General features: G+C 41.2%; 2 protein-coding genes across 4 annotated transcripts in view; one reads left to right on the top strand and one right to left on the bottom strand.

Annotated features, from left to right (window-relative positions):
- The first annotated feature begins 1,395 nt into the window (after positions 1-1,395).
- On the top strand, positions 1,396-14,485 carry ssr1 (signal sequence receptor, alpha). The gene is made up of 8 exons (XM_088918313.1): positions 1,396-1,713; positions 3,061-3,173; positions 3,916-4,012; positions 4,983-5,245; positions 6,124-6,200; positions 6,824-6,902; positions 8,235-8,328; positions 12,685-14,485. The coding sequence occupies exons 1-8, from the start codon at positions 1,638-1,640 to the stop codon at positions 12,750-12,752; spliced, it is 867 nt and encodes a 288-aa protein (XP_088774439.1). The 5' UTR covers positions 1,396-1,637; the 3' UTR covers positions 12,753-14,485.
- A 2,098-nt stretch (positions 14,486-16,583) lies between these two features.
- Positions 16,584-24,043, bottom strand: part of LOC148832965 (ras-responsive element-binding protein 1-like) — a 73,895-nt gene continuing 66,435 nt past the window's right edge. For all 3 annotated transcript variants that reach the window (XM_088918310.1, XM_088918311.1, XM_088918312.1), the window contains 3 exons: positions 22,300-22,464; positions 20,418-21,170; positions 16,584-19,529 (listed from right to left, as the gene is read on the bottom strand). In XM_088918310.1, coding sequence (XP_088774436.1) covers positions 19,141-19,529; positions 20,418-21,170; positions 22,300-22,464 — 1,307 coding nt within the window. In that variant the 3' untranslated portion in view covers positions 16,584-19,140. The remainder of the gene's footprint in view (positions 19,530-20,417; positions 21,171-22,299; positions 22,465-24,043) is intronic.

The raw sequence follows: 24,043 nt of genomic DNA, 5'->3' as shown, positions 1-24,043 counted from the left end.
CCTGGAGTAGCTGAGGGTCAGGGCTTTGCTCAGGGGGCCCAACAGAGTAAGATTCCTCTGCCAGCCACTGGAATTGAACCACTAACCTTCCAGCCACAGGCGAAGATTCTTAGCCATAGTGCCACCGCACCACCCATTGCTTGTGGTTAAACTCCTGCATCATCTTTTCCGATCAGGGGAACGGAGATCTAATTTACTTCAACTTATATCAGCCTCATTCTTAGAATTATTGTGTGCCAATGCTATAGACAATTTTCACCTCAGAACATTTTTTCATTTGTTCTTCATGGAAGAATTATATACAGTATACATGGTACAGTGGTTAAAATTCCTGCCTTGCGGCAGTGGGGGTCAGGGTTCAATTCCAGACTTGGGGTGCTATCTCTGTGGAGCTTTATGTTCTCCCTGTGTTTGCACGGATTCCCATCAGGAGCTCTGGTTTCCTCCCACAATCGAAAAACATACTGGTAGGCTAATTGGCTTCTGGGAAACCGTTCATGCTGTTTGTGTGGGTGGCTGTGTTTGTGTCTGTGTGTCTGCCCTGCAATGGCAACGTGTCTAGGGTGTACCCTGCCTTAGCCCAGTGTTTGCTGGGATAGGCTCTGGCTTCCTCATGACCCTGAAGTGGAGTAAGCAGTTAGAGAATGTATTTGATGGGTGTTTTATTATGTTTTATTCCCTGATTACGTGCCTCTCAGGATGAGGGAGTCTGTGTCCAGTAGAATGCAGAGGTTGGAGAAAAGGCCCTGCCGTGAAGTGAAAACAATGGTCGTATCAAAGTTAGGTATTGCTGTCTAAGAAGAATAAGTCCTTGCCTTCTATAGTGACAACATGGGGCAGGCTGGCCTTCAAAAAGACATAACAAAAGGCTCTGTAAGATACTGCAGCTCAAGGCTGTGTTGTGAAAGAAAACAAAGTGCTGTCAGTCAAGGCTGCTAACATTGGATATAAAACAAATTCAGCAAGTTCAGGGCTTGTGAGAAAAGACAAAGGACCCCCATCACTGGAACTCCACAGAATTACTGTTAGTAATAAGCTGGGGTAAAGGACAGTGCCCTGAGATGTCATCTCTCTGGGCAGCACTCAGACTAGGAGGTTTAATACGGTAACTCTGATCTAAGGGCTTTTAGTAAGGCCTTTGAAAGACAAGCATAGCTACAAGGAGAAAAGGACAAGGAGTGTTACCCCATTTTCATGGTCAGATTTCCCCCCTGTCCTTTACCAGTCATGGCCTCCCCACTATTAATTGGCTTCATCCCCACTATTAATTGGCTTCATCCCTCTATTCTCCTCCGCACTGATAGCTGATGTGTGGTGAGTGAACTGGCGCACTTTGACTGCCTTCGTATCATCCAGGTGGGGGCAACACATAGGTGGTGGTGGAGGAGAGACCTCATTGAATGTATTGCGCGTCGAGTGGAGTGTGCAGAAAAGCGCCGTGTAAGTGTAAGGGTTTTTGGGACGGTGTGACACAATGGCTCAATGACCCGGCGTAGAGGTGTGGCTGACAGAAAGCAGTGACGCCAGAGGCCATGGCTCACTTACCCGGATGAGAGCTGTGCGCCATTACTGAGTGAAAGAAACAAGGGGGTGGAGGCAGGAGCGTAGTGCGCACAACCGGCCTGGAATCGGCAATCATGATGAAATTTCTGCCCAAATTATTTTTGATCGCGTTGCTAGCTTTTCCCGCAACAATCCTTATCAACTGCAAAGGTGAGCCGCCTGTGCTTTTGTTTGTGGGCATACATGATAAATGATTTTTGTTTTAACTCCTCCGCGGTGGTCTGTAGGTCCTGATTGCTTGTGCTTTTCCTCCAGAAAGCTAATAACACACACAGAGAGAGGGGGTATGGGCATACATTGTAGCACGATTTTGCATTTAAAATGTTTTAATTGTAACCCGTTAATGCTCGACTGTTGATTAAGGAGTCACAACGTCTTGGTCCTTCGTTTGGAAAATTGCAAGAGTGGGAACTAAAATTAAAGGGGAGCACGTTGTAGGAAGGACAGGGAAAGTGATCGTTTTCTTTGGAGCCTAAAAAGGATCAAAATTGTCGAATTATATTCTGTACTGTGAAAACGATGCAGACTTTTCTTATGTCTGTGTTTTTTTATACGTGTTGTGCATGCAATCAATATACGTTATTTACAGTTAGGTCTACGCACAAACCCATTGTATAGCTGACGTGTCCTTAACATGCTACCCGTCTCGGCGATTTCATTTTGTCTACCTGTTTTAAATGAGTGTCTGTTTCTGTAAAGTGCAATGTGTAACTAGTGTACTGGAATCTTTTGTTGTGAACAGTGTTGTCGATTTTGAAACGAAAGAATCAGTCCACCCTCCAGTAATCCGAAAGTAGTTTAGAAACATTAAAACCAAATATGTTGAAATCTACGGAGTGTGGTTTGTAACATCCTAATGTCTTCGCACAAACCACGCTGAGAAGGAAACTTAGCCAACAGGCCTGGAAGTCAGCGCCGAGCTCTGTGTAGCTATTGTAACTTTGAAATACAAAGTTACTGTAGCATTATTTAACAAGGGCAGAAAACGTGTCTTATAACATATCGTACGTGCATTATACTAGGTTTCGGTATTCTAGGTGATTGAACTACCAGGCAAGTCTTCAAGTTCTACTGAAAAAGTCGGTGTCTCATTTAAAATGGGAAAAGTTTGAAAACTGATTTTCTCTTAATAGCTATTGAATAAATACTCTAGTGAGATTTTATTTATGTTCTCCGTTTTCATGTTTAGTTAATTTCGTTGCTCGTTAAAAACATTCGGGAAATAGTAATATATTATGCTATTGAGTATGTGCATTTAATCAGTTAAGCTCCGTTTTTTTTTCTTTCAAAGTTATTGTGAAATCAGGACAGAACAGCTTCCTGACCTAGTCGTGGAGTTTATTCTGATCGCTGTATTTCTTCTGTCTTTTCAACAAAGGTATTTCTGAGATCACCTGATTCTGTCTGAGAAGACAGGAGAGATGGTTGAATTGGTGGAATTTTATGCAAGAAAAATTACAGCTGTTTTTTTTTTGTGCTGATGAAAAATATTTGCAGGGCCTTTAGTGGCAGCTCAAGATGCAACAGAAGATGAAGAGGCAGTGGACGATGTGATCGCGGAGGACGAGGATGATGAAGCTGAAGTGGAAGATGATGAAACAACAGAATTGGTAGGATTGCACTGCTGTTGGGCTGGGAGAGATAACATTGTCATGCCCCAATGTCCACACCAGCATGGTGGTGAGACCTCACTGAGGCTCTTGAACTGTTTTTCTAATGTCTATTAAATATCCTATAATTGAGAACTCAGTTCATGTGCAGTAAACCTATTTTTTTTTTTACAATTTGTTTTCTTTTCTGTTAACTTTATTGGCTTCAGAGTCAATTGCAGCAAAAAAATATCAGGCATAAATTGTTGTAATATCTTCACTGAATTGGCTTCTGAGTGTATCATTGCTCTTTTTAAAGTGAATGTATAAAAACATGGTAATATTATTGGGTCTAATCTGTAATTCCTGCCACAACCTGCAGAAATAATTTGTTAACACAATGTTAAATTAAGTGCTAACTGTAAGGTTTTCAAGTCCCAGAAAAACTTGAAACTGATTGCTCTGGGACAGTCTACTGGAAACCATATCCAAGTCCAGAAGTGAGATACTTTACAGAATGATTGTATGTACTCCACTTACACATTCAGTGAACTGCAGAAATTGCATTGCACTGCTGAGATAACAGAAATATGGAGCATATGAGAAAAATGGTTGACTCATCTTGAAAATCAGATGGCAATTAAGCCTACTGGGAATAAGATGGTTGAAGCACTGTTCTGTTGCAAAAATGCATGCCTCTTCCTCACTTCGCGGTAATCAACTGTAGTGTTACCCTCTGAAATGTACTGCCATCGTCTTCCAGACAGAAGAGAAGGATGAAGAGGAAGAAGATGTCACCTCGGGGGAAGCAAAGGCATCTCCCAACGCTGATACCACCATCCTGTTTGTCAAAGGAGAAGGTACAGTTAGCGCAATGATGACGACTCTTCCATTTCCTGAGTGACTTGTGGGTAAAAGCCCTGTGAGAGGACAGATGCCTAGCCAGTGGGTTGCTGTTTTGGTCCTGGGTTATGTAGTCCATCCTTTGTCAGTAAGCCAAGAAGAAGCTGGAGTCTGTTCAAGTTGCAACATTAGGGGTTATTTTGAAATTGACAAAAATACCTTCATTTAAAGGTTACAAATGGAGAGGAGGCTGGTTTGCCCTTCCGGCCTGTTTGGTTGCTGGCAGCTAATTAATCTTAGGATCTCAGCCAACCGTTTTGTGATGGAGGCTGAGGTATGGGCTTCAAAAGCAAACGTTAGTTATTTGTTCTAAACCCTGACACCTATTTGTGTAATCGCCAGCTCTTGAGGTGATTAATGCTTGCACAGTAGTCACTTGAGCAAAGCAAGATACCTTACTGGGGTTATTAAGGTTATGATCGTAATATGGTCATGAATGAGCAGTTATTCAGAATGACCACAGTTTAGTAAGTATCATTAACTGTGTGCTTTTTTTCTCAAAAACATATTAACGTCAAAAGGAAAAGTGTGTGTATATATGTATGTATTTCAGTTTCAGATTTTGTTGATTTTATTCCGTAAAATGCAAATTGGGCAGGGCAGTCGTTAAAAGTGGTTGCATAGCTTCACAGAAGAAACTGCTGTTCCAAGACATCTGCATGTTTAAGGAAGGGGATGCTTTATCAGGTTAAATCAGATGGCCTCCCCAGTTGTGCAGCTGTCCTAGTAACAAGGAAGACAGTACTGTTGTGCCCATGAGATGTCTTTAAAAAGATACTGCAGAAGAGATCTCTTTAGAGATGCAAGTGTATGGCTCAGGCTGGCCAAGAGTTTTAAATGCTGCCTTTGCTTGACTTATCTTACATCTTGCACCATGTTTGCCTTTCACGCAAACCGAAAAGCAGATTTGCCTTTTGCTTCAATTAGATTTCCCTGCGAACAACATCGTGAAATTCCTGGCCGGCTTCACCAACAAGGGCAGCGAAGACTTTGTGATCGAGTCCCTGGATGCCTCCTTCCGCTACCCCCAGGACTACCAGTTCTACATCCAGAACTTCACCGCCCTGCAGCTGAACACCGTGGTGCAGCCCCTGCGCCAGGCCACCTTTGAGTACTCCTTCATCCCGGCGGAGCCCATGGGGGGGCGCCCCTTCGGCCTGGTCATCAACCTGAACTACAAGGACAACAGTGTGAGTGTGGCAGCTCCTGACCTCCTCCTCCTCCTCCTCTGTGGGGGGAATCCAGCTCCAGCTCCACTGACGTTGAGCTGTGGTTGGGTTTTTTTCCCCCAGCGTTACTGAGACATCTGCACAGATCTGTTCCAGCCTTGTAAAACGACACTGTGGAGAAATCCAGCACTCGTATAAGAAGAACTGCAGGGAATATATTCTGTCGGGCATAGACATTGGACACCAAACTGCCTTTTCGTCATTCATACTGAGCTGAATGTATGAGGCTGGGTGCTTTTGATGTGGTCACATTGAGCTCATGTAGCAGTCTCTGGTCTGTACTCTGGATGACTAGATTGAACCTTCACAGCAGCAGTAATAACCCGGACATAATCATATCCATATTGATGAGGTTTGTGCACTTAAAGGGCACCTTTATAGAACCATCTGTGGTAGCATAGGAATATTTGAAAGACGTAAACACTGGTTTGCAGAGAACTGAATTTGAATGCCCTTAATTATGTGTATGGGAGGGGCAAAAAAAAAAAGGCAAAAAACTGTTGATTTAAACTATTTAGAATCCAAAGGAAGTTTTGTGTGTGAACATGTCTGTGTTTGTTGCTTAAGGCTCCCATAAGGGGGTGGGGACAACCCGGTACTATCCTGGGATCATTCCATTCCATCACTGGATATCTGCATCCCCCAAAGACTAATTTCCTGTCCTAGGGTCAGCCAGTCTACCCCAGAGTGTCTCTCGGCACATTGTTTCGTAGGGAAAAAATGACCACATATTGTGGTTGGCAGACTTTCAGCAGGAACAACCTGTTCTGCAGTGATTAATTTTGCATTAGCACTGCAGATGGAATTTTTATGCTGTTTTTTTTTGTTGTTGTTGTCAGGGCAATGTTTTCCAAGATGCGGTATTCAACCAGACTGTTACCATCACTGAGAGAGAGGATGGCCTGGATGGTGAAACGTAAGTGGTCACCCAACATCGTGAGGAACTGCTCTAATCAAAATTTTTCATGCCATTTGGAGCAGGAGTCTGAAACTGGACATCTGAGAGATTCTCGGAACAAAACACCGTTAATGTCTGAACACAAGTAAAATTTAAAGTAGGTCTAAAGCTGTTTAGTATTTTCGGTTTGAATTTCGGTTGAAATTACAGACGCCGATTTCAAGGGTCTAGTTTTTTAATTATTTTGACTTGGGGATTAGTGAGACATTCAGATTGAGACGTACAGTGAGCTCATTCTGAAGCCTTTAATTTTAACGACTTTATACTGTTGTTTCAATTTGGCAGTCGTGGGTAAAACTTCTCAGCCAAATTAAATGGCTCAAGAGCTTGAGAATTTCATTTGTGTAATTTCTTAAGTGTGTAGTTCAGAAAAATCTGAAGACCATCAGATTAACTCCTAGGAATGAATGATTTTCTATTGAACTTTGCTCTTATCATCATTTGTTTGCCATCTGATTTGAAATGGGGGGAAAAAAATGAATAAATGCAATAGCTTTAGGTTTGTTTTTAATAATCAGTCCAGATTTGATTTCCTTGGTCTCTTGGATGAAAGTCCCTCATGGTGAATTTCCCCTTTGCAGGATCTTCATGTACGTCTTTCTGTCGGGTCTGGGATTGCTTGTCGCCGTTGGGCTGCACCAGCTCCTGGAGTCTAGAAAGGTAAGCAAGGAAGACAAACCCAGCTGACAGAACTTCTGCACCTCCAGGTACTTTGGGCAGCCTTGTGGCAGCACAGAAAGTTTTAATTTTTGTCAATTTTAAGATGGTATACATGGGAAAAGAGCAAGAACTCTGTGACTAGCTCATTAAAGAGTGAGGTATGACTTCTTTCAGCAGTTTGATGAATTATCAGGTGCTCTGTCATCGAGGAGCATGTACCCGGTGTCCCTGAAGGCAGAAACAGAGCTTGTTAAACTGTCCTGGGGACAGTTATAATGGGGGTTTCCAGTCCTGGTCCTGGAGAGTCACTCTCTCGCAGGTCACCATTGAATAATCTCTTTTACAGCCTTGAAGCTTGAGAAGTAATCCGTTTTAGTAAGGTAGTTGGTCCAGTTAAGTCAGGAATGCACAAATACGGACCTTGAGATCTCCATGGTCTTGGTATTTTTATAGATCACGTGCTTTGAGTCTTTAGATGCTCATGTGTTGAGGGCGGTGTATTAATAGGGTGGTCATGGGTACGTAGAAGCAAGGTTGAACATTTGATTGCAGCCACACTGTAAAGTGTGCAATAAAGGTTACCCATAGTAAACGCACTTGGAGTTAATCTGTTGATAAAATGTTGCAAAAATTAATTTGATCCATTGTACTGAAGAATACCTCACTTGTGTGCTTTATACAAGTAACAAAAACACTGAAATGCTGTTGAGGAATATAGCTTCTGACTGATCTCTTATCTTGCAAGGTCAGTTCAGCCAGGGCAGGGATAACGTGTGTAAAGGTCAAGCATCTAGAAACTGCTGATTGAAGCTTCTGGCCCGTTTTCCTCTCTAATGCAGTATTTTCAGTTCCTGCTGCTAGGATTATTAGTGTATATTGCTATTTGCATTAAACAAAAAGCCTCACTTTAGAGTACAGATGTCATTAGGAAATTCTGTCTAACGAGCTTTAAAAATCCAGTGTTTTATGGTTAGTGCCAGGCGTTATTGGTAAACAGAATCTTACCAATAAGAGGAGGGAAGTCTTGAGGAAGCCTGGAGCGATGGTTTGGAATTTCTGGTCCAGGAGGAAGACTGCCACCTAGTGCACCACCAACACCACTAACAGCTGTCCAGTTTTCTTTAAAGCTCTCCCAACCCAGTACTGACAAGTTTTAGTCTGGCTTACCTCATATTGAAAATCGCCAGTCTGCCAAATATCCAAAACCATATCCATAATATCCAAAAATGTCCTTGAAGAGGTGGTCCGACGTCCTGCTCGCAGTGAGAAATGCTAGACTTTAAGTGTAAATTAGTAACTCAGGTTTCAGTCATTGTCGTCTGATTTTTACAGAGAAGGAGACCTGCTCCCAAGGTGGAAATGGGGACGTCGAGCCACAATGATGTGGACATGAGCTGGATCCCACAAGAGACCCTGAACCAGATCAGTGAGTTCGACTGCTAGCTTTTGCACCGTTCTACAAAAACGTTTCTACAGTTGTCTTTGCCATCGAATAGTCCTCTCAGTATTAACAGATACTGGAATTAAGTTGATCAAGGCAGATTTTAAGAGACTGATGCTTTCGTCGGAAAGTTATGCATGTGGGGTCACCCATAAGTAAATTTGTTTCTGAACAAAGGGTAGTGCTTGTAAAGACGAGGATTCAAAATCTGAATCATTCAATTATCACACTGACTGTTGTATGTGCAGAGAGCCCACAGACGCGGTCTTAAGGGTGCTGTCTCTCAGACATCACTTTCACTAGCTTTGTAACTGTCCCTCACGGACGTCTCCGTCACATTGGGTGTGCAAAAACCCCTTTGCTGCCACTATAGGAAATGCGAGACAGGAGTCTAAATTTGCCGCTGTTGTATGAACGCTGGGTTATAGTGATGAGCGGGTCGGGTTGTTTTTGACCCGCACCCACCTGCAGTTATGAGAAACGAACCCGCACGTGCCCGACCTGATTTCAAATCTTTTTTTTTTAACCCGCACATCACTACTGGCTACATCTTGAAATAGAATCCACCACACATGCAGGTTCAGAAATTTGTGATGGATGTGAACAGTGTACTGAAAGTCTCCGCGCACTCTATATGAAGTGCATCTGCACATGGTTGTTGTGCTTTATGTGGAATCTCTTTAAAAGCCTCCAAGTTAGTTAGATTCTTCCCCTAAAAGGGATTTACTTGACACTTAGAAGCTTAGAAGCCTGACCTCTTGTGATCTTGTGTCTTTGTGTACTTTTTCTCTACCTAACATCTTTATTTTCCCCTTGCATATTTTGTGTTGCCTTTACCAATCCTTGTAGATCAGGATCAGAAAATTTTAGCTATACTGTACAAAACCTTAATGTCTGGATTTCTTCAATGCGGTGTCCTGCTTAATGCTTAATATTGCTGTGTAATGTAAAGCTCATTTTCTTGGTTACCAGTATTCTAACCTCTTTGTGCTCTTCTTACTTTGCTCGTCTTTCCTTGTGCCTTCAGTGCAGAGCAGACGAGGTGAGATTCCAGCCTTTCTCTGAAGGGTGCTCTGTACTATAGTGTTTAAAAGTCATTGCGAACGCGATTTTGTGCAAAGGTTTGCGGTTAACTCCTCCGTTCCTCACTGGAGTGATTGGATTTTTTGTTGGCCCTATAGTGTGCTGTTTACAACGATGCCTGGATTTATCGCACCATTGTTTCAACATCTGATTTGCATGTCTAATATTTTAGTCTGTTTTTTTTACTCCCTTTTTTGCTTTAATCTGTGCTTTGCTTTTAGCATAATGTAAGTTGTTTTTTTGGTTAATTTCCAAAATTGCATGACCCCCCCCCCCCCCCCATAAAAAAGCTTTTGTTTATTTAAAGCTTTGTCTTGTGAATTATTAAGTGTGCATCTTGTTTTGGCGTTGGGCTTTCATCTTTTTCAGTTTCCTATAAAAAGCAGATGTTACACTTTTGAATACAATTGCAATCCTAAAATTTCAAACTAAGATTGAATTGAAAATGAAGTAAACACTGACTCACTGTTTTTAGGTTGTAAATGTTAAGCAGTTAGTACTTTCGCAGATGGTTTACTTGGTGCAATGTACAGTACTTCCACCTGCCTGAAGTGAAGAAGTGAAATCACTTTTTTGAATTAGTGGAACACATTTTTGTAACTAGATGGCAGAATGTGTTCTCTTCCAATTTAAATAAACCAAAAACACTAACAGTTGCAACGGATGCTTCCATTTTCTGGCCACAAAGGTCTTAGATGGGCTTCTATTGAAATTTCGGTATTTTTTTTTAAATTTAACTTAACCCCATGCACACATCTAGACTTTTTTCCGTTTTCGACGTGTTGTATCCTTGTCTCTCATCCAAATTTCCTATAGGTTTTATTTTGTGTGCTGTGTTCTGTTGAAGCACAGCACAGGCTTGATTGAAGGACATCAGGTGAGTCTTGTGAATGTGTTTACACAACTAATACAATTAAAGGTTTTATTTGTAATTAGGCATACTCTCCCTTTAATATCTGCAGTGAACTGCAGCAGCAGTATGGATTTTGTTTTAATTTAATTTATCACGGTTGTCCATTAACACAAATGACTAAAACAGTATTGATTTTCCAATTTAGCCAAGTTGAGCAGGTTCCCGCCTGTTAGTTCTCTGACTGAAGTACTGTTTTCTTATTCAGTACTTTAGAGCCCGCTGATAAATACGAAATCAGTGAACCCCAGAATGTAGGGCTTGATTGTGGTAGATTTCATCAGCATCGGGCCAAATATTTGGTCTGATCAGGTTTGATCAGATCAAAAATCTACGTTTGGGTGATTTTGTTTTAGGAAAAAAAACATTCACCTAAAGTGTTAGGCCAAATTTTAAAAATAATGCATTACCCTCTCTTTGGGCAAATTTCCAAAAAGGAGTTAGGCACTGGTGGTGTTCTTTTTGAAATAAATACTTGTTCATGAAGTGTCGAAGTTGGTGCTACGCAAAATGGCATCTGTGTTGAGCCCAGGGTGTCTTGTGGTCAAAGGTTCTAATTCATTTGGCTGAACTTTTGAAGTTTGAAGGGAGTTTTTTCTTTAAAAAAAAATCTTTAAATGAAGCTGGAAAAGCACCAGTGAATTCTTCTAGGATTAATTGGACATGATCCAGCAATGACTCCAGTAGAGCTGGTTTAAAATGACCCATTTTTAATTTTGAAAGTACTTACTTGACTTTTAATTCTTGTCTTTCTTGTTCTTTAGTGTTATTCGGGGCACATTTCAGGTTCCAGCTGCAGCAGTTCAGTTCAGCTGCTAAGTAACAAGAGTATACCTAATTGCAAATAAAACCTTTGATTGTATTAGTTGTATAATCACATCATTCACACATGATGCTCTACAGAATGAAACTTGCATTAAATGTAAGTTAGGATCCAAGCAACAACACATTGCAGAAAGAAAGTTTGTGTTATAAGCTGTTAGGCCAATGATCACAGAAAGAAAGCTGTTTCTCAGAAAGTAACGATATTTACCAAAAAAATCACCGGCAGACCAGGAAGTAAAGTTCTGGGCTTGATTTAATGTGGAATGACCTGCCTTTAAAACTGTAATTGGCAAGGGGTCAAGTCAGTACAGACTGAATATCCCTTTTGTGGTGCTTATTCAGTGTTTAGTGAGGAAAACGAAAGCCTAGATGCCCTAATTATAAATCCAGAGACATAACTGTAAGCCTACTGGATCTCCAATGTTTTTAAAAGGTTCATATGTTCCGAAGTGTTGCATGTCTGTTTACACTGTAAAATAGGAAATCAAGCATATGTTCTGTAGCTGGTATTTATAATGGCTTGTATGCAGCACTTTCACAGCAGCTGAGATAGTATAAGGTGATCATTATTTTCAGGCTGCTGACCTTAATTGTAAAGTCTAATGACCTTCAATGGTAATATGTTTTGTAAAGGGCCTTTAAAAATTCTGAATTCATGTGAGATGGTTAATTCAAAATCTGATTGCAACTGCAGATGAAAGCTAAAGCTAAAAAGACTGTTTATTATGAAATGATACTTGGTGTGCCTTTTTTTAAAAGAACTGCACTGCTGAAATACAAGAGTAACACTGTGCTACTTTTAAAAGTAACCCACGAAAGAAGTACCCAATCTTTTGGATTTTTGGTGCTGAGATTCAAACAATTTAATATTTGAGTCTTGTCTGCAAAGTATTACTCCAGCAGGCAAAGGGGGAAGTTGCATCTGAATGTTCAAAAGTGTGGTTAACATTGTGGAGGTTTGGTACGTTAACTGTGCTTACTGATTTTTTTTTTCTTGTTGTGCAATGAGCTGCACACCAGCTGAGAGTAATATTTAAACAAGTCTTGGACAGTTTTCTTACTGCAGTTTGTTACTACATGCTTGGCATGACAAGTTCAAATTTCAGCATTTGACATTAAATAGACTACACAGTGAGACCAAAAGGGATACTCGGGATCAGACACTTGGTACTTGTCCATGCACTAGGTAGTCACTAGTAACAACAGCTACTTTAAAACTGTGAATGATGGTGGCAACTCAGAAACCTAAACTCTGGAGTGACCACCTACAGCATCTTAGAATAAATGCCTGAAGCATGCAACACTGAGCACACACATCTCTGCTTTGTAGAGCTGTGAGGAAATGAGACACAAGCTGTTTGAGGAGTACACATCTTAATAAGGCATGAATGATGTGGCCCCTGACAAGACCGTGCCATGTTACATTTAAGGATGTGCCGCCTTCTTTTTTTAAAAAAAATTCAGTTTGTAGTTCAGCGCCATAGCCGGTTAAACCTGTTCCAATTTTTTTTTCCTTCCTGCAGACAAAGCCTCCCCAAGAAGGTCACCCCGCAAGAGAGCGCAGAAGAGATCAGCTGGGTCAGACGAGTAACTGTGCCGTGACGACAATGCCCATCTGTCATGTGTCCTGTCCGTTGTGTGAAAGAGCGCCGGTGAGGCAACTAAGCCATACGATCCATGTCCATTAAATACATTTCCGGAAGCTGGACACTGTGACTGCAGTTGCCCATGAAGGCTAGATTCCAGTCCGCAAAAAAAAGTAGTTTTACACTTTAAATTGATGCCCCTTTTTTAACAATTTTATTTCCTTTATTAAGTCCTAAATGTTGGTACTTCTGGAGATCTAACAAGACTGGTTTTGTAGTATCGGTTGTAGTGAGAAGAGGAGGAGGAGGCGGGAGGTGATCTTTTAAATTTGCAGTTGCCTTTTTGGAAAAAGGGGTGTCCACTGAGATTCATGATTGTAAGCAGACGCATCTGCAAGAGCCCTGTATTCATGCGTTTATTGTTTTGCACTGGTGTGTGTTCAGAGGATTCCTCCTTGCAGATTCAGCAGAGAGGTGCCTCACTATACTGTGGATTGTTCTTGCTGAAGCAGCCACAAGCTACAAATAGCCCCCCCTCCCAAGTGCTGTACCCTGAAGTAAAAGGAAAAGACTCGAGACTTCTGAAAAATAACTGAAATCGAAAGATTTTGAAAGGAATCAGGCTTCCGTTTCTCTTGCCAAAAAAAAAGTCCTTTTACTCCTTTGTTCACTTTAGTGTAGTTTTTGGAGCAGCTTCATAATCCTTAATTTTGTCTTGAAATATTAAAGGTTCTACTTTTTTAGTTTCACTTGGGTTTTTTTTCATTGCGAACAGCACTGTGTACAGACTGAGAAGGGTAGTGAAATTGTGAAACCGTTCAGGCAAAAACGATGCTTGTTCAGGGGGTTTGTTAGCTTTTACTGTGACCTCTAACCCAAAGTCTTTTTTGAGACTGAAAACAAAATGACATGGAGAAAATAGTTAGCTTCAAGTGCCATTTATTACCAAAAAATCAAGATATTTTAGAATATTGTGGTGTGGAATAGTAAGTCTGCCTGTCTCTTGTTCCCATAACCTGTGTATTTTAACTCATTTTGGTTTGAGCACCATTAACATCTTTTCTTTGCGAAATGTATATTTTTCTTATTGATGTTTTTTCCACTTACGATGCTGGTTGGTTTCAATTGAACACTGTAAACCGCATGTTCATGTCCAACCTTTGGGGGGAGAAAATGTACTGGAATTCCAAAGATGGTCAGAACTTGGAACTGTGCGCATTTAGAAGTGTGTTCACAGGACTTTGAAAAAGAGAATGGTCATAATTATCACCCAGGTTCACAGGCTCAATCTTCCAAGTCTAGGGCTAGTAAATTCATCTTGCAATATCCAGTGTTGTGGAGATTGAGGCAGAAATTGAGAAATTCTCATTGTGTTAAAAGATATTCAGGTATTCAACATCTCTGTGGTATGTGAGGCACACTGAGTAGTTATAGTTCCCCACTAAATTGACCTAATGGCATTTGAAGCTTTCTGCTTTTTAACCTAATGTGCTGTTATTGTAATGGCCAACGCAGGAAATGTCATGGCCTGGGAAATGCATTTGTTGTCCCTCTTCTAACAAATTGCAGAGGAATAAAATCCTGACTCTTAGGGAAAATGATTAACTGGACTGATTGATTTTCCTGAACATTGTACAGTCTGATTTAAAACAAATGTGCGTTTTTGAATTTTGTGGTGGGTGTGCAATGGTTTGATTACGAACAGAAAGTAAAGATTAAATTAACTTTTTCCACTTTGGTTTGGTTTATTTTTGTGTGTTTTAGAAAAAGTACCAGGAGAACTAAAAGCAATGGAATTCTTCACATACCACATGCACTCCATTCACTATATAGAGAACTAACATGGGGTAGAATAGTTGGTCTTGAAGTACTGAGTCTAGGTAGTCAGAATAGTAAGAGTTGACTGTTAACAGTAATCTCTGATGTCAAGTTATCTAAAATATTAAGTTCTTTTCTTTGCATATGGCTTTCAGTGGCCAATCTTCTGATCTCTTTCTGGGACAGTTATATTAGTTATAGATATTCATCACCTTTGAATTTGATAATTTTGTTTATGCTTTTTTTGTTCATTTTACATGGATCAAATTAAAAAAACATCACTTTTACCAGCTTCTAAGATCACTTTATTGGCCATATACAGTTTCTGGTATTAGGAATTTATTTTTGCATACCTCAGCTTGCTCTCCATGAGACACAGGCAGGAAGAGCAGCTTGGGGTCAGAGCGCAGGGTCAGCCATTTATACGGCGCCCCTGGAGCAGTTGGGGTTAAGGGCCTTGCTCAGGGACCCAATGTTGTAGGATTTCTCTGCCGGTCGCGGGATACGAACCTTCCAGCCACAGGCGCAGATCCTTAGCCACAGACCCACCGCTTCTAGCCTGATCCTGTCAGATCTCCTGCTTGCCGAGTTAGGCTTCAGCTCTCCCACGACTCTGTACTGGATAAAGCAGTTAGAAGATGCCTGGTCTCATCTCAAATGTGTTGTGGCAAGGAGTCAGCGGGCCTTTGCCCAGTCTGTTCTCAGTAAGGCCTGTTAATCTCTGACCTTGATTAAGGAGATTACAGATAGAAGGAGTACTTTGAAGAACCCCTTAATTGAGTGGACAAGGAGGCAGCATCTTAAAACCATGGGTGAGAATGGCTCCATCACATTCTTCTGGAGTGCTGAACAAGTTTGGGGTATCATTGCTAATGCACTTTTCATGCAAAGGTGAGTGTACATACTGTGTGTTGTGAACCCACTTTACATGAGTGCATATCTTCACAAAAAGGCATGAAAGGGTTTGTTTCGTATAGGGGCTCCCCAGTGAAACCTTTGTGAGATTGCTAGAGAGTAGCACTGGTCTCCTCATTTAACCTCATATTCAAGAGTAATAGGGCAGATTCCATCTTGGTTGTGGAGCAAAAGACAAGCTCTTTACTGTACTGTACTCAATGGGTGTGTGTGATTTTGACAATCTGGTCTATTACTGTTTTTTTTTAATTTGGAGAATGCATCTTCTGTTTATAATAACTTAAACGGTTATCAACAGAAACATGGTTTCTTCCAAAGCACCTCTTAACTCAGGGTTCCTGTCAGATTTCGTTGTCGAATTAAAAAATCCAGAACCTACAAGGCCCTGCATGGCTTGACACCTCAATACCTGTCTGGGCTACTATCGTCCTACTCCCCACCTCGCAACTTTCGCTCTTCTAATTCTGGTCTCCTAACTGTCCCCCAAACCAGTCTATACAGGGCCTTCTGTTATGCCCCAAAGCTCTGGAACTTTATCCCTAAGGAGATCAAAAATTCAGCTTTCCCTTAACTCTTCCAAATCTAACCTCAAAACATTCTTTAGAAGAGCCTTTACCTAACTGGTTCTGTTATTTACCCCTTTGCTTCTATTGTATTCAGTACCTCCATTTACTGTCTCCTCTCATTGTGCATATCTTGTCTATTTTTTTGTTGTCATTCTGTAATTATTATACGTTTTGCAAGAGGTGCTGTGCATAACATTCTTAGCATCAAGTCACTCTGCTGCCTAAAGTGCATCTTATCTCTCTGTTCCTACTGGTGATTTTCACAGACAGGACGTCAAGGTACAGCCTTGGTACAGAGCTATCCGATATGGGAGGCTGTGGAGTTACAGTTAATAATAGTAGTTAATTGGCATCCATCAAATTATAGCCGTGTACATGTGTGCGTTCTGCAGTGGATGGATTTAATACTGTTGGCAGGCAAGTATCATGATTTCTCTGCTCTTTGGTAACAGTATTTTGTGGAACAACTGTCATGTTGCATTTTATTTCTTCTAGATGCAATAATGGAGTAACGTACAGCCCACACAAACAAATAAGCACCGTTCCTTAATATATCTTTATTGCTTAAATGTTTTCAATACAGAACAGCTTACATTTCTGAATTTGAAGCACTGTACAACTTAATACAAAGGAAAGTAAAGTACCGACGCACAGCATTTGGTTATCTGTTGTAGTCTAAACCAGTCTTGATACGGATGTAGCAGCAGTGCAAGTTCCCTTTACAATAATACAGATTCTGAACTTCAACAGTGATATAATGGCAATATCATTGGTTACACAATCATATTGATTCCTTCTTGACTAGAGAAAATTCAATAAAAAAGCCTTTTTGAGGAAACTGTTAAAACGCAGTACAGTGGAAAGACACGACCACCTTCAGGTAGTCATAAACCAGAAAGTTCTGTTATGCTCTTTCTCAATCTGTCGAAATGATTTCACAGTCAAGTGCTAAATGTAGTGATTGAAGTTATTTTAAAAAAATGGAAGAAAATTTAGGAACTTAGGAAAAAATTAAAATGAAATATTGAATAATGCATTCTGTAAAAGCCCTGAGAAGAAAAATAAATGAATTAATAAAAGAAAAAAATAGGTTAACATGCAAAACTAGCCTACAATTCACCCATAGCTGAACACATAATAAATTTCACAGTTTTATGTATATATTTATATATATTTGAGAAAACAAAATAATTCCTCAGTCTAATAATAATAAAAATGTGAGGAGACCACAAAATCTACTAACATAGATAAAGGTCTACATAAAGCTTCAAATCAATAGTGATTATTACTAACATGAATCCCAATTTGACACAGGGAGGCTACTTTATTTTTATATATTTTGCAGCATACATTGATTAATGGCTTCTCCTCAGGTTACCAGGCATGAATATCTCAGTACTTTATAATTACTTTAGGAAGTTATATGTATCTTTGTGGAAATTACATACACACTCACACAAATCAGGTGATGAACAAGCTGGTTACTTATTTTTCATCTGAGCAACCTGTACATTGCACATCTGAATCATGTGTAAAGTACAATTTCTTCACTCCAGTGGTATGATGCTACCACTTGTTGATAAAAAGCCAAATTTACCAGTAATATAAAAAGATTTGCAGCCAAGTTTGTCCCGAACACTTATTTACTGTTTAATAGGTCGCCTGTCGTTTAAAGAACCAACTTCATAACCACCTGTTCCATTTAAAAATGCACCCTTTCTCAATTGTTAATTTACAGCACCCTAGTCCATAAAAAAAGTTTTTTTTTTGCTTTAGTTTATTGCTTGGGTGTCTTTTTGGTAAATACCAGTTTTAAGATCACTTGAACCCAAACCTAGCATGAATCATTTCTGCTGGTGCGAAAACAAAACTTACCAACATTTAGACATATGTCTTACAGTTTTCCTTTTTATGAGCCTTGAGGTTTTGAGGTTTATTTAAAAATAAAACAGAAAATACAAAAAAAAAATCCAGACCAACATCTGGATAACATCTCTGCAAGAGTCAATATTTTGATTCCAAAAGGCAACATGCACAGGAGAACTGCACAGCTGATAATGTACAGGGACAGTAGGATACATTGTTCAAGTACAAATACAAAAACCTCAAAAAATAGTGTTTCTCCATGCATTCAGACAGAATTAAAGAGGAAAGATTCCACTTAAAACTTTGCAGAATCTCTGATAAGGCTTTTTACAACATGAAGAATGATATGGAAGACTTCTCGGTCATTTTATTTCCAGCCACCTGGTCTTGAACAGATTCTGTTCATACAGACACACGGAGACTGCTCTCAATGCTACCCCAACCTTTCTCTCCCCAAATGGAGCTGTAGGTGACAAGTGCACTTGGTGACAGCTGAACAATATTAAAATCCCAAGCCACCTGTTCTGGAGCTCCTAATCAAACCAATTTTAAACTGTCACAAAAAAAGTCGTTAATGAAGTAATGAAGTTCAGAATACACCGGACAAATATTGCCCACATTTCTCAAGTGACAAGAGAATACCAAATCTTGACATCAATAAAAAAGGACATTTAAAAAGAACAGCTGGATTGTTTTAAAGTGGAGAGTTCGGGGGGTTTATTAAGAAACAGATCCCCCCCTCTCGTTAAAACCCCACTTGAACAACACTGGATTCGTAGTTAACAGGAACAGGCGGTCTTTCGGTTGTTCCCATAATGTTTAACACGCTGTTTTTCCAGTTACAGCTGGTAGTATTCAAGCCTTATTTTGCAGCCTTTGACCAATGAAATTGTTTTATCATCAGATAATAGCAGCTGCATTTAAATACACAAACACATTTTTCTGTTTTAATCAAGCATACCAAGCAGGTATGGTAAAACATTTTAATGCTATTAATTAAAGTACATTTCTTTAGGAGGAAAAAAAAACATTAAAAATGCTACTCGAAAAAAAAAATATTATATTATCTGTAATATGTAACTTGATACAAAGATCTAGCAAAAGTAGTAAGGCACTCCAAAAAACAAGATTACAGTCCGTTGCATTACAAATTCATGGCACTGTCACAGAAGTAACACAGCGCGCTCTGCATAATAAAAAGAAGGCTGTAACAAAACACGCCTCCCGGTCACTCCACCTTCACAAGCTGGGGTTCAGGTGAAGGCAGGATGCTGTCCAGAGGGGTCTTGGTGTGAATCTCCAGCCGGCCTTGAATGTAGTTATCCGAGGGCTCGACAGAAGGTCCCGCTGACCTGTCTTGCTCGTCCGGCTTCGCGGCAGAGGTAGCCTGGGCCAGGCTGGCACTGGCTCCTTCGCTTTCATTCTCCGAGGGGGGGCTGGTGCTGCTCTGCGTGGACTCGCTCTCGCTGCCCGAGCGGCCGCCGCTGCCGCCCCCCTCCTCCTCGCCCCCCGCGCCCCCGCCCGCCCGGAACTTCTGGTGGATACGCTGGTGCCGCACCAGGCTGTGCTTCAGTGTGAAGGTGCGCTCGCACGTCTGGCACTTGTAGGGTCTCTCGCCTAAGGGACAGAGATCAACGGGGGGAAAAAAAAGCTCCATGTTAAGCAGGACAGAAAAACACATTCTCACTCCCCCCCTTTTCCTGTTTAGAATAACCATTTTTCAGGTCTCCATAGTTTGAGATTCCCCGCCTTGCTATTAAATCCTTCGGAAGAGCACCTGGCAAGGTGGGGTACATTTCAGAGGATGCATCGTTATCGGGCTGTGCGACTCTCTCGCACTGCAAGCTCCATCCCCGCCCATTAAATCTAAAGCATCAGATGGGAGGACTGACGCAGCTCTCGGCAAGCAAGCTCACAGGCAACTGGCCGGTTTTAGGGGCTGCTGTTGTGGGACAAAATAAAGGAACCGTCTAGCTTCAGTATCTCAGAAAACCTGATAGTGCTCAGTCCACTGTTGGCTGAAACCCAGTCAATGACAGACTCACTCTTATCTTTTGACTGAAGCTCATCTCGTAGTCGTAAAGGATGGCTTTATAGTTTTAGCCATTTTGAAGTCCTCCCAATTCTCTTAGCCTTTCCTGTTTGCTGCCATGCAGGGAATTCTCCATTAAATACAGTCCCTTGTAAAATCCTAGACTTATCCTACAGGAATATGAATATCCTACAACACTGCAGCAACTGATACAAACATCAGCATTCTACATTATTATCTGCATTAAAGTGATGCACAGCGCCAACATCCCAGATACCATCCTGGTATATTCGCACCTGCACCATTTTGTGCTGGGTGTTCATGTCGCATTTTGTTTCTTCCTAAACCAAGCTGACTCCGCTTAAAAAGGAACAGATTATATTATCTTTTGTTGTCAATTAATGGCAGCAATGATAACGACAACACCATTTCCTTTACAGAGCACGCAGAATGAACTCGGTGAAGGCGTTTACCTGTGTGCGACCTCATGTGCCGTGTCAGATCCTGCAGTGACCAGAAGCGTTTGTTGCACACGTTGCAGATCTTCTTCCGCTTGTCGGCCTTGCTGTTGCCGCCCCCTTCGCTGCTCTTTGGTTCCTTGTGGCTGCTCTCCTCGTCGCTCTTTCCCTCCCCCGCGGCCTTCTCCTCCTCCTCCGAAACGCTCTCCGCCCCGCTCCCGTTGTTCTCGGCCTCGCGCGCCGCTGCCGCCGCCGCCACCGCCGACTTGGGCCCATCTTGTTTCTCCGCTTCTCCGCTGCTCTTGGCCACACCCTGCCCGGCTCTGCCTGCCTCCGCAGCTGCTTCCGCGGACCTCCTGGTCACCTTCCTGTTGCTCCCGGCCTGGCTGTCCGGGATATGGGCTTTCTCGTGCCGCGTGAGCGTGGCTGCGTACCTGAAACTCTTCCCGCAGCTCCTGCAGATGTGTTTGCCCTCCTCCTGGGAGCTGCTCCCCGCTCCCTGGTCCCCCTCAGAGAATTTGAAGTCGATGAGCTTGCTGGCAAAATTCAGGTCCAGGCTCTTGTTGCTTTGGGCATCGTCGTCGTTTTCCGTCCCCTCTGGGGCGGTTTCGGCAGGCCCGGTCTCCTCTTTCTTCTGCGTACTGTCCTTGGTCGTCTCGGCCTTGTTCTCGCAGGTCTCCAGTTTGTGCTCTGCTGGCTCCTTCGCGGGTTCGGTAGTGGTCAGGTCCAGCACTTCGGCTGATGGAAGCTCTGTTTCTGACAAGCTCTCTGAAACAACAAACAAATACAAACAAACAACAAATAAGTCTCAGCTTGGAGTTATGCAAAAGGGGACAAGCTGCAGAAGTCACCTTTATGTACACTTCCTTTTTCAGGCTGGTGTGTCACAGAACTTCCTTCGATTGACGGTTGTCCATTTTTTATAATTATTGAAATGTTTAAGAAATTTTAAAGCGATATCAATCAAGTGATGCCCAGTCAAAAGTAAGAGAAAGCTTTTCAAAAGTTTCAGGTGCTTGAGTGATTCCATTCTATCATTCATATCCATTATATAAGATCTGTAACTAATATGGAGAAGAAAACGTAAATTGAAAGCATTTTACCACGGAGTAATGAATATTTCAACTGAACTACCTTAACTGGGTTTCTGAAAAATGAAAAATGCACCTTCAACTACTTTACACCAGGTACCACCTACAGTTCCGCTATAAAGATTTATCTATATTCATCAAACACAAACAATTTCTGATAGCACACCAGAGACTGATAGGCCATAATCCTTTGCCCTGGACATACTGCATAAATCTCATAATGGTACCCCATACAACCCACTAGAGGGCAGCACACAATTGTAGAAGACAGGATCTGACAATGTCTTCTCAAATTACAAAGGTCATCTATAGATATTCACAGCCAATTTTATTAAGATTTATTACGATAGCAGAAATCACAGCTTTTTTTCCGGACTGTGAAAGACCTTGTTGAACTACTCGTCTAAGGAGTTTCAGAGAGAGGCATGCTCAGGTGAGACGGGCCTGACCTTCAAAGTCATACATTCTATAGTCTGACACTGATTACAAATGCAAAAGTTCAATATGAAATGCTGACCGGATCTTTTTAAGTATGCTTCAATTTGTTTAGAGAGGAATTAGGTACCTCCATTCCAGCGATTAACGTTTGTCTTTTGGTGCAACATTTGGATGAGAATGAACTTGCGCCAACTTTTTGCACAGCTACACAAGAAGACACTGTGAGAATTCAGAAGATTACACCCTACCCACATCCTTAAGGAGTGGCAAGGCAGTGATTCATTTAGGCCAGATGACGTTGTGTGATTTGTGATGGTAATTTTTTTTTCTGCTGAGAAACGGGAAAAAAAAACAGCCGTCGTACTTACCTCCACTTTCATGTGATCCTTCATCCCCTGTCTTGGATTTTGGGATGGTACCATTTCGTCTCAGGGTACGATTGGCAACTCCATGTTTACGCAGTAGATGGCGCTCACAGTTGGACTTGGTTGAAAAAAAGGCATCACATTTTGGGCAGGGGTATGGTTTCTGACCTGGAGCAAAGGCACAGCTTGTGAGTTTCTCAATGGCCTGTTCCAACTTGCTTAGTATCATATTTGTTTAAGGAACACATTATTGCTAATAAATACATTTACAACTATGTCCACACTGCAGAGGATGCCTGAATTACCTTTTTCTGCTATGAAACACAATGTTATTATTGCTGCACTGACATAGGCTGAACTAGTCAAGTTTAATGCTTTCAGGAGATTCAGATCGTGTGAAAGTGCTGTGTGGGTTTTGTCTGCTCTTTTTGAAATTTGAATTCACCTGCAAAAAGATATGTAAAAGGCATAGCCTTTATCCATAGTGCTTCCAAGAGCCAACATTTTTAAATTCAATTAATCAGTTTTCATGATTTAATTTACGTACTGTCAGGTCAATCGGTTTCTCCAAACGTTAAGCTCCAGTGTGCATTATGAAAGTGCTGGCATCCATTGAAGAAGTGATCTGGCCCTCAATGGCCTGCAGGTTTACATATTCCTGGTGAGCTCAAAGACTTGAACCTTTACTAGCTGAACTAGCAGGAGTAGCCCAGTTTGGAAAATCTGCTTAATAAAGGCCCAGGAGATAATGACAAGGAGCTTTTCTTAATGAACAGTGTGAAAAAGCTTCATGAAACTAATGAAGACAAGATCATCTCCCACCTTTTAGAAACATTAGATCTAATTACAAAACTGCAACTGAGTGAGTATGAACTATTTTTATATTAGTTAGCTATTGTATAGGAGGGTTTTGCCTTGTATCTGCTACCTATAAACACAGCAACAAAGTTCACTGGGATGCTGTGAACTTTGAACACACCAGAGATAATGTATCAGTTCTTTCTCAGGTTAATGATTTATACTTGGCTCAACGGTCACAGACATGTGAAGTACCAAGGGGTACAATTTATGTCTGGGTACTACAGTTTATGACGCACCTTAAAGATAGAGCATCTAACATAAAATATCTTGTACATATCACATGCTAACAGATAATAGCAGTGCCTTCTAGCACTTAGATGAGGTGAGAAAAATAATGGCATTCCAGCTATTATCTACTTGACCACAAGAGAAACCTACGATAAAACAGGCCTTTTAGTTCATCAGAGCTCTCACTAGCATCCTACAATCTAAGTAATCCTATCAGCTTCTGACTAGGTACTTAAGAGGTTTCCTGTTTGAAGAAATTCAACCACATGACTTAAAAACAAGTCCCAGCTTTCTAAGTCCTTTTGTTAACCCTTGGAAAATAAAATTACTTGTGTCAGTGTCCTTGTGTGTTTTTCACATCCTGTTCTGGACCATAATATTGAATGATTGATAAATACACAAAGGCCTCTGTCTTGAGAAGTACAATCATCGACACTGCTATCAGGAGTGCTAAAATGCTTAGTCACCTCTGTACCTGAGCCAAGTGCAGTACCATAAGTTCCACTTTGACTTTCACTCTGATAATGCACACTGAAGTAAAGGGTATAGCTTAGTGCTTAATACTGATCCTATCAGATATATAAGTATTATAAGTGTTTATTTCTGCTCACTGGGACGATGGAGTGTTCAGTAAATGTTGTCATTAATATCCTTTATA

Source organism: Atractosteus spatula, chromosome 6 (genome assembly GCF_055471065.1).
Source record: "Atractosteus spatula isolate fAtrSpa1 chromosome 6, fAtrSpa1.hap1, whole genome shotgun sequence".
Taxonomy (NCBI): Eukaryota; Metazoa; Chordata; class Actinopteri; order Semionotiformes; family Lepisosteidae; genus Atractosteus; species Atractosteus spatula.
The sequence above is the reverse complement of the archived record's forward strand: the minus strand, read 5'-3'. Positions and strand labels throughout refer to the sequence as shown.

Excerpts from the sequence above, each read along its gene's own strand:
- ssr1 (XM_088918313.1), top strand. The coding sequence starts at position 1,638 with ATGATGAAATTTCTGCCCAAATTATTTTTGATCGCGTTGCTAGCTTTT. Across the intron at positions 1,714-3,060 it reads AATCCTTATCAACTGCAAAG|GGCCTTTAGTGGCAGCTCAA; the intron begins GTGAGCCGCCTG and ends AAATATTTGCAG. Across the intron at positions 5,246-6,123 it reads TGAACTACAAGGACAACAGT|GGCAATGTTTTCCAAGATGC; the intron begins GTGAGTGTGGCA and ends TGTTGTTGTCAG.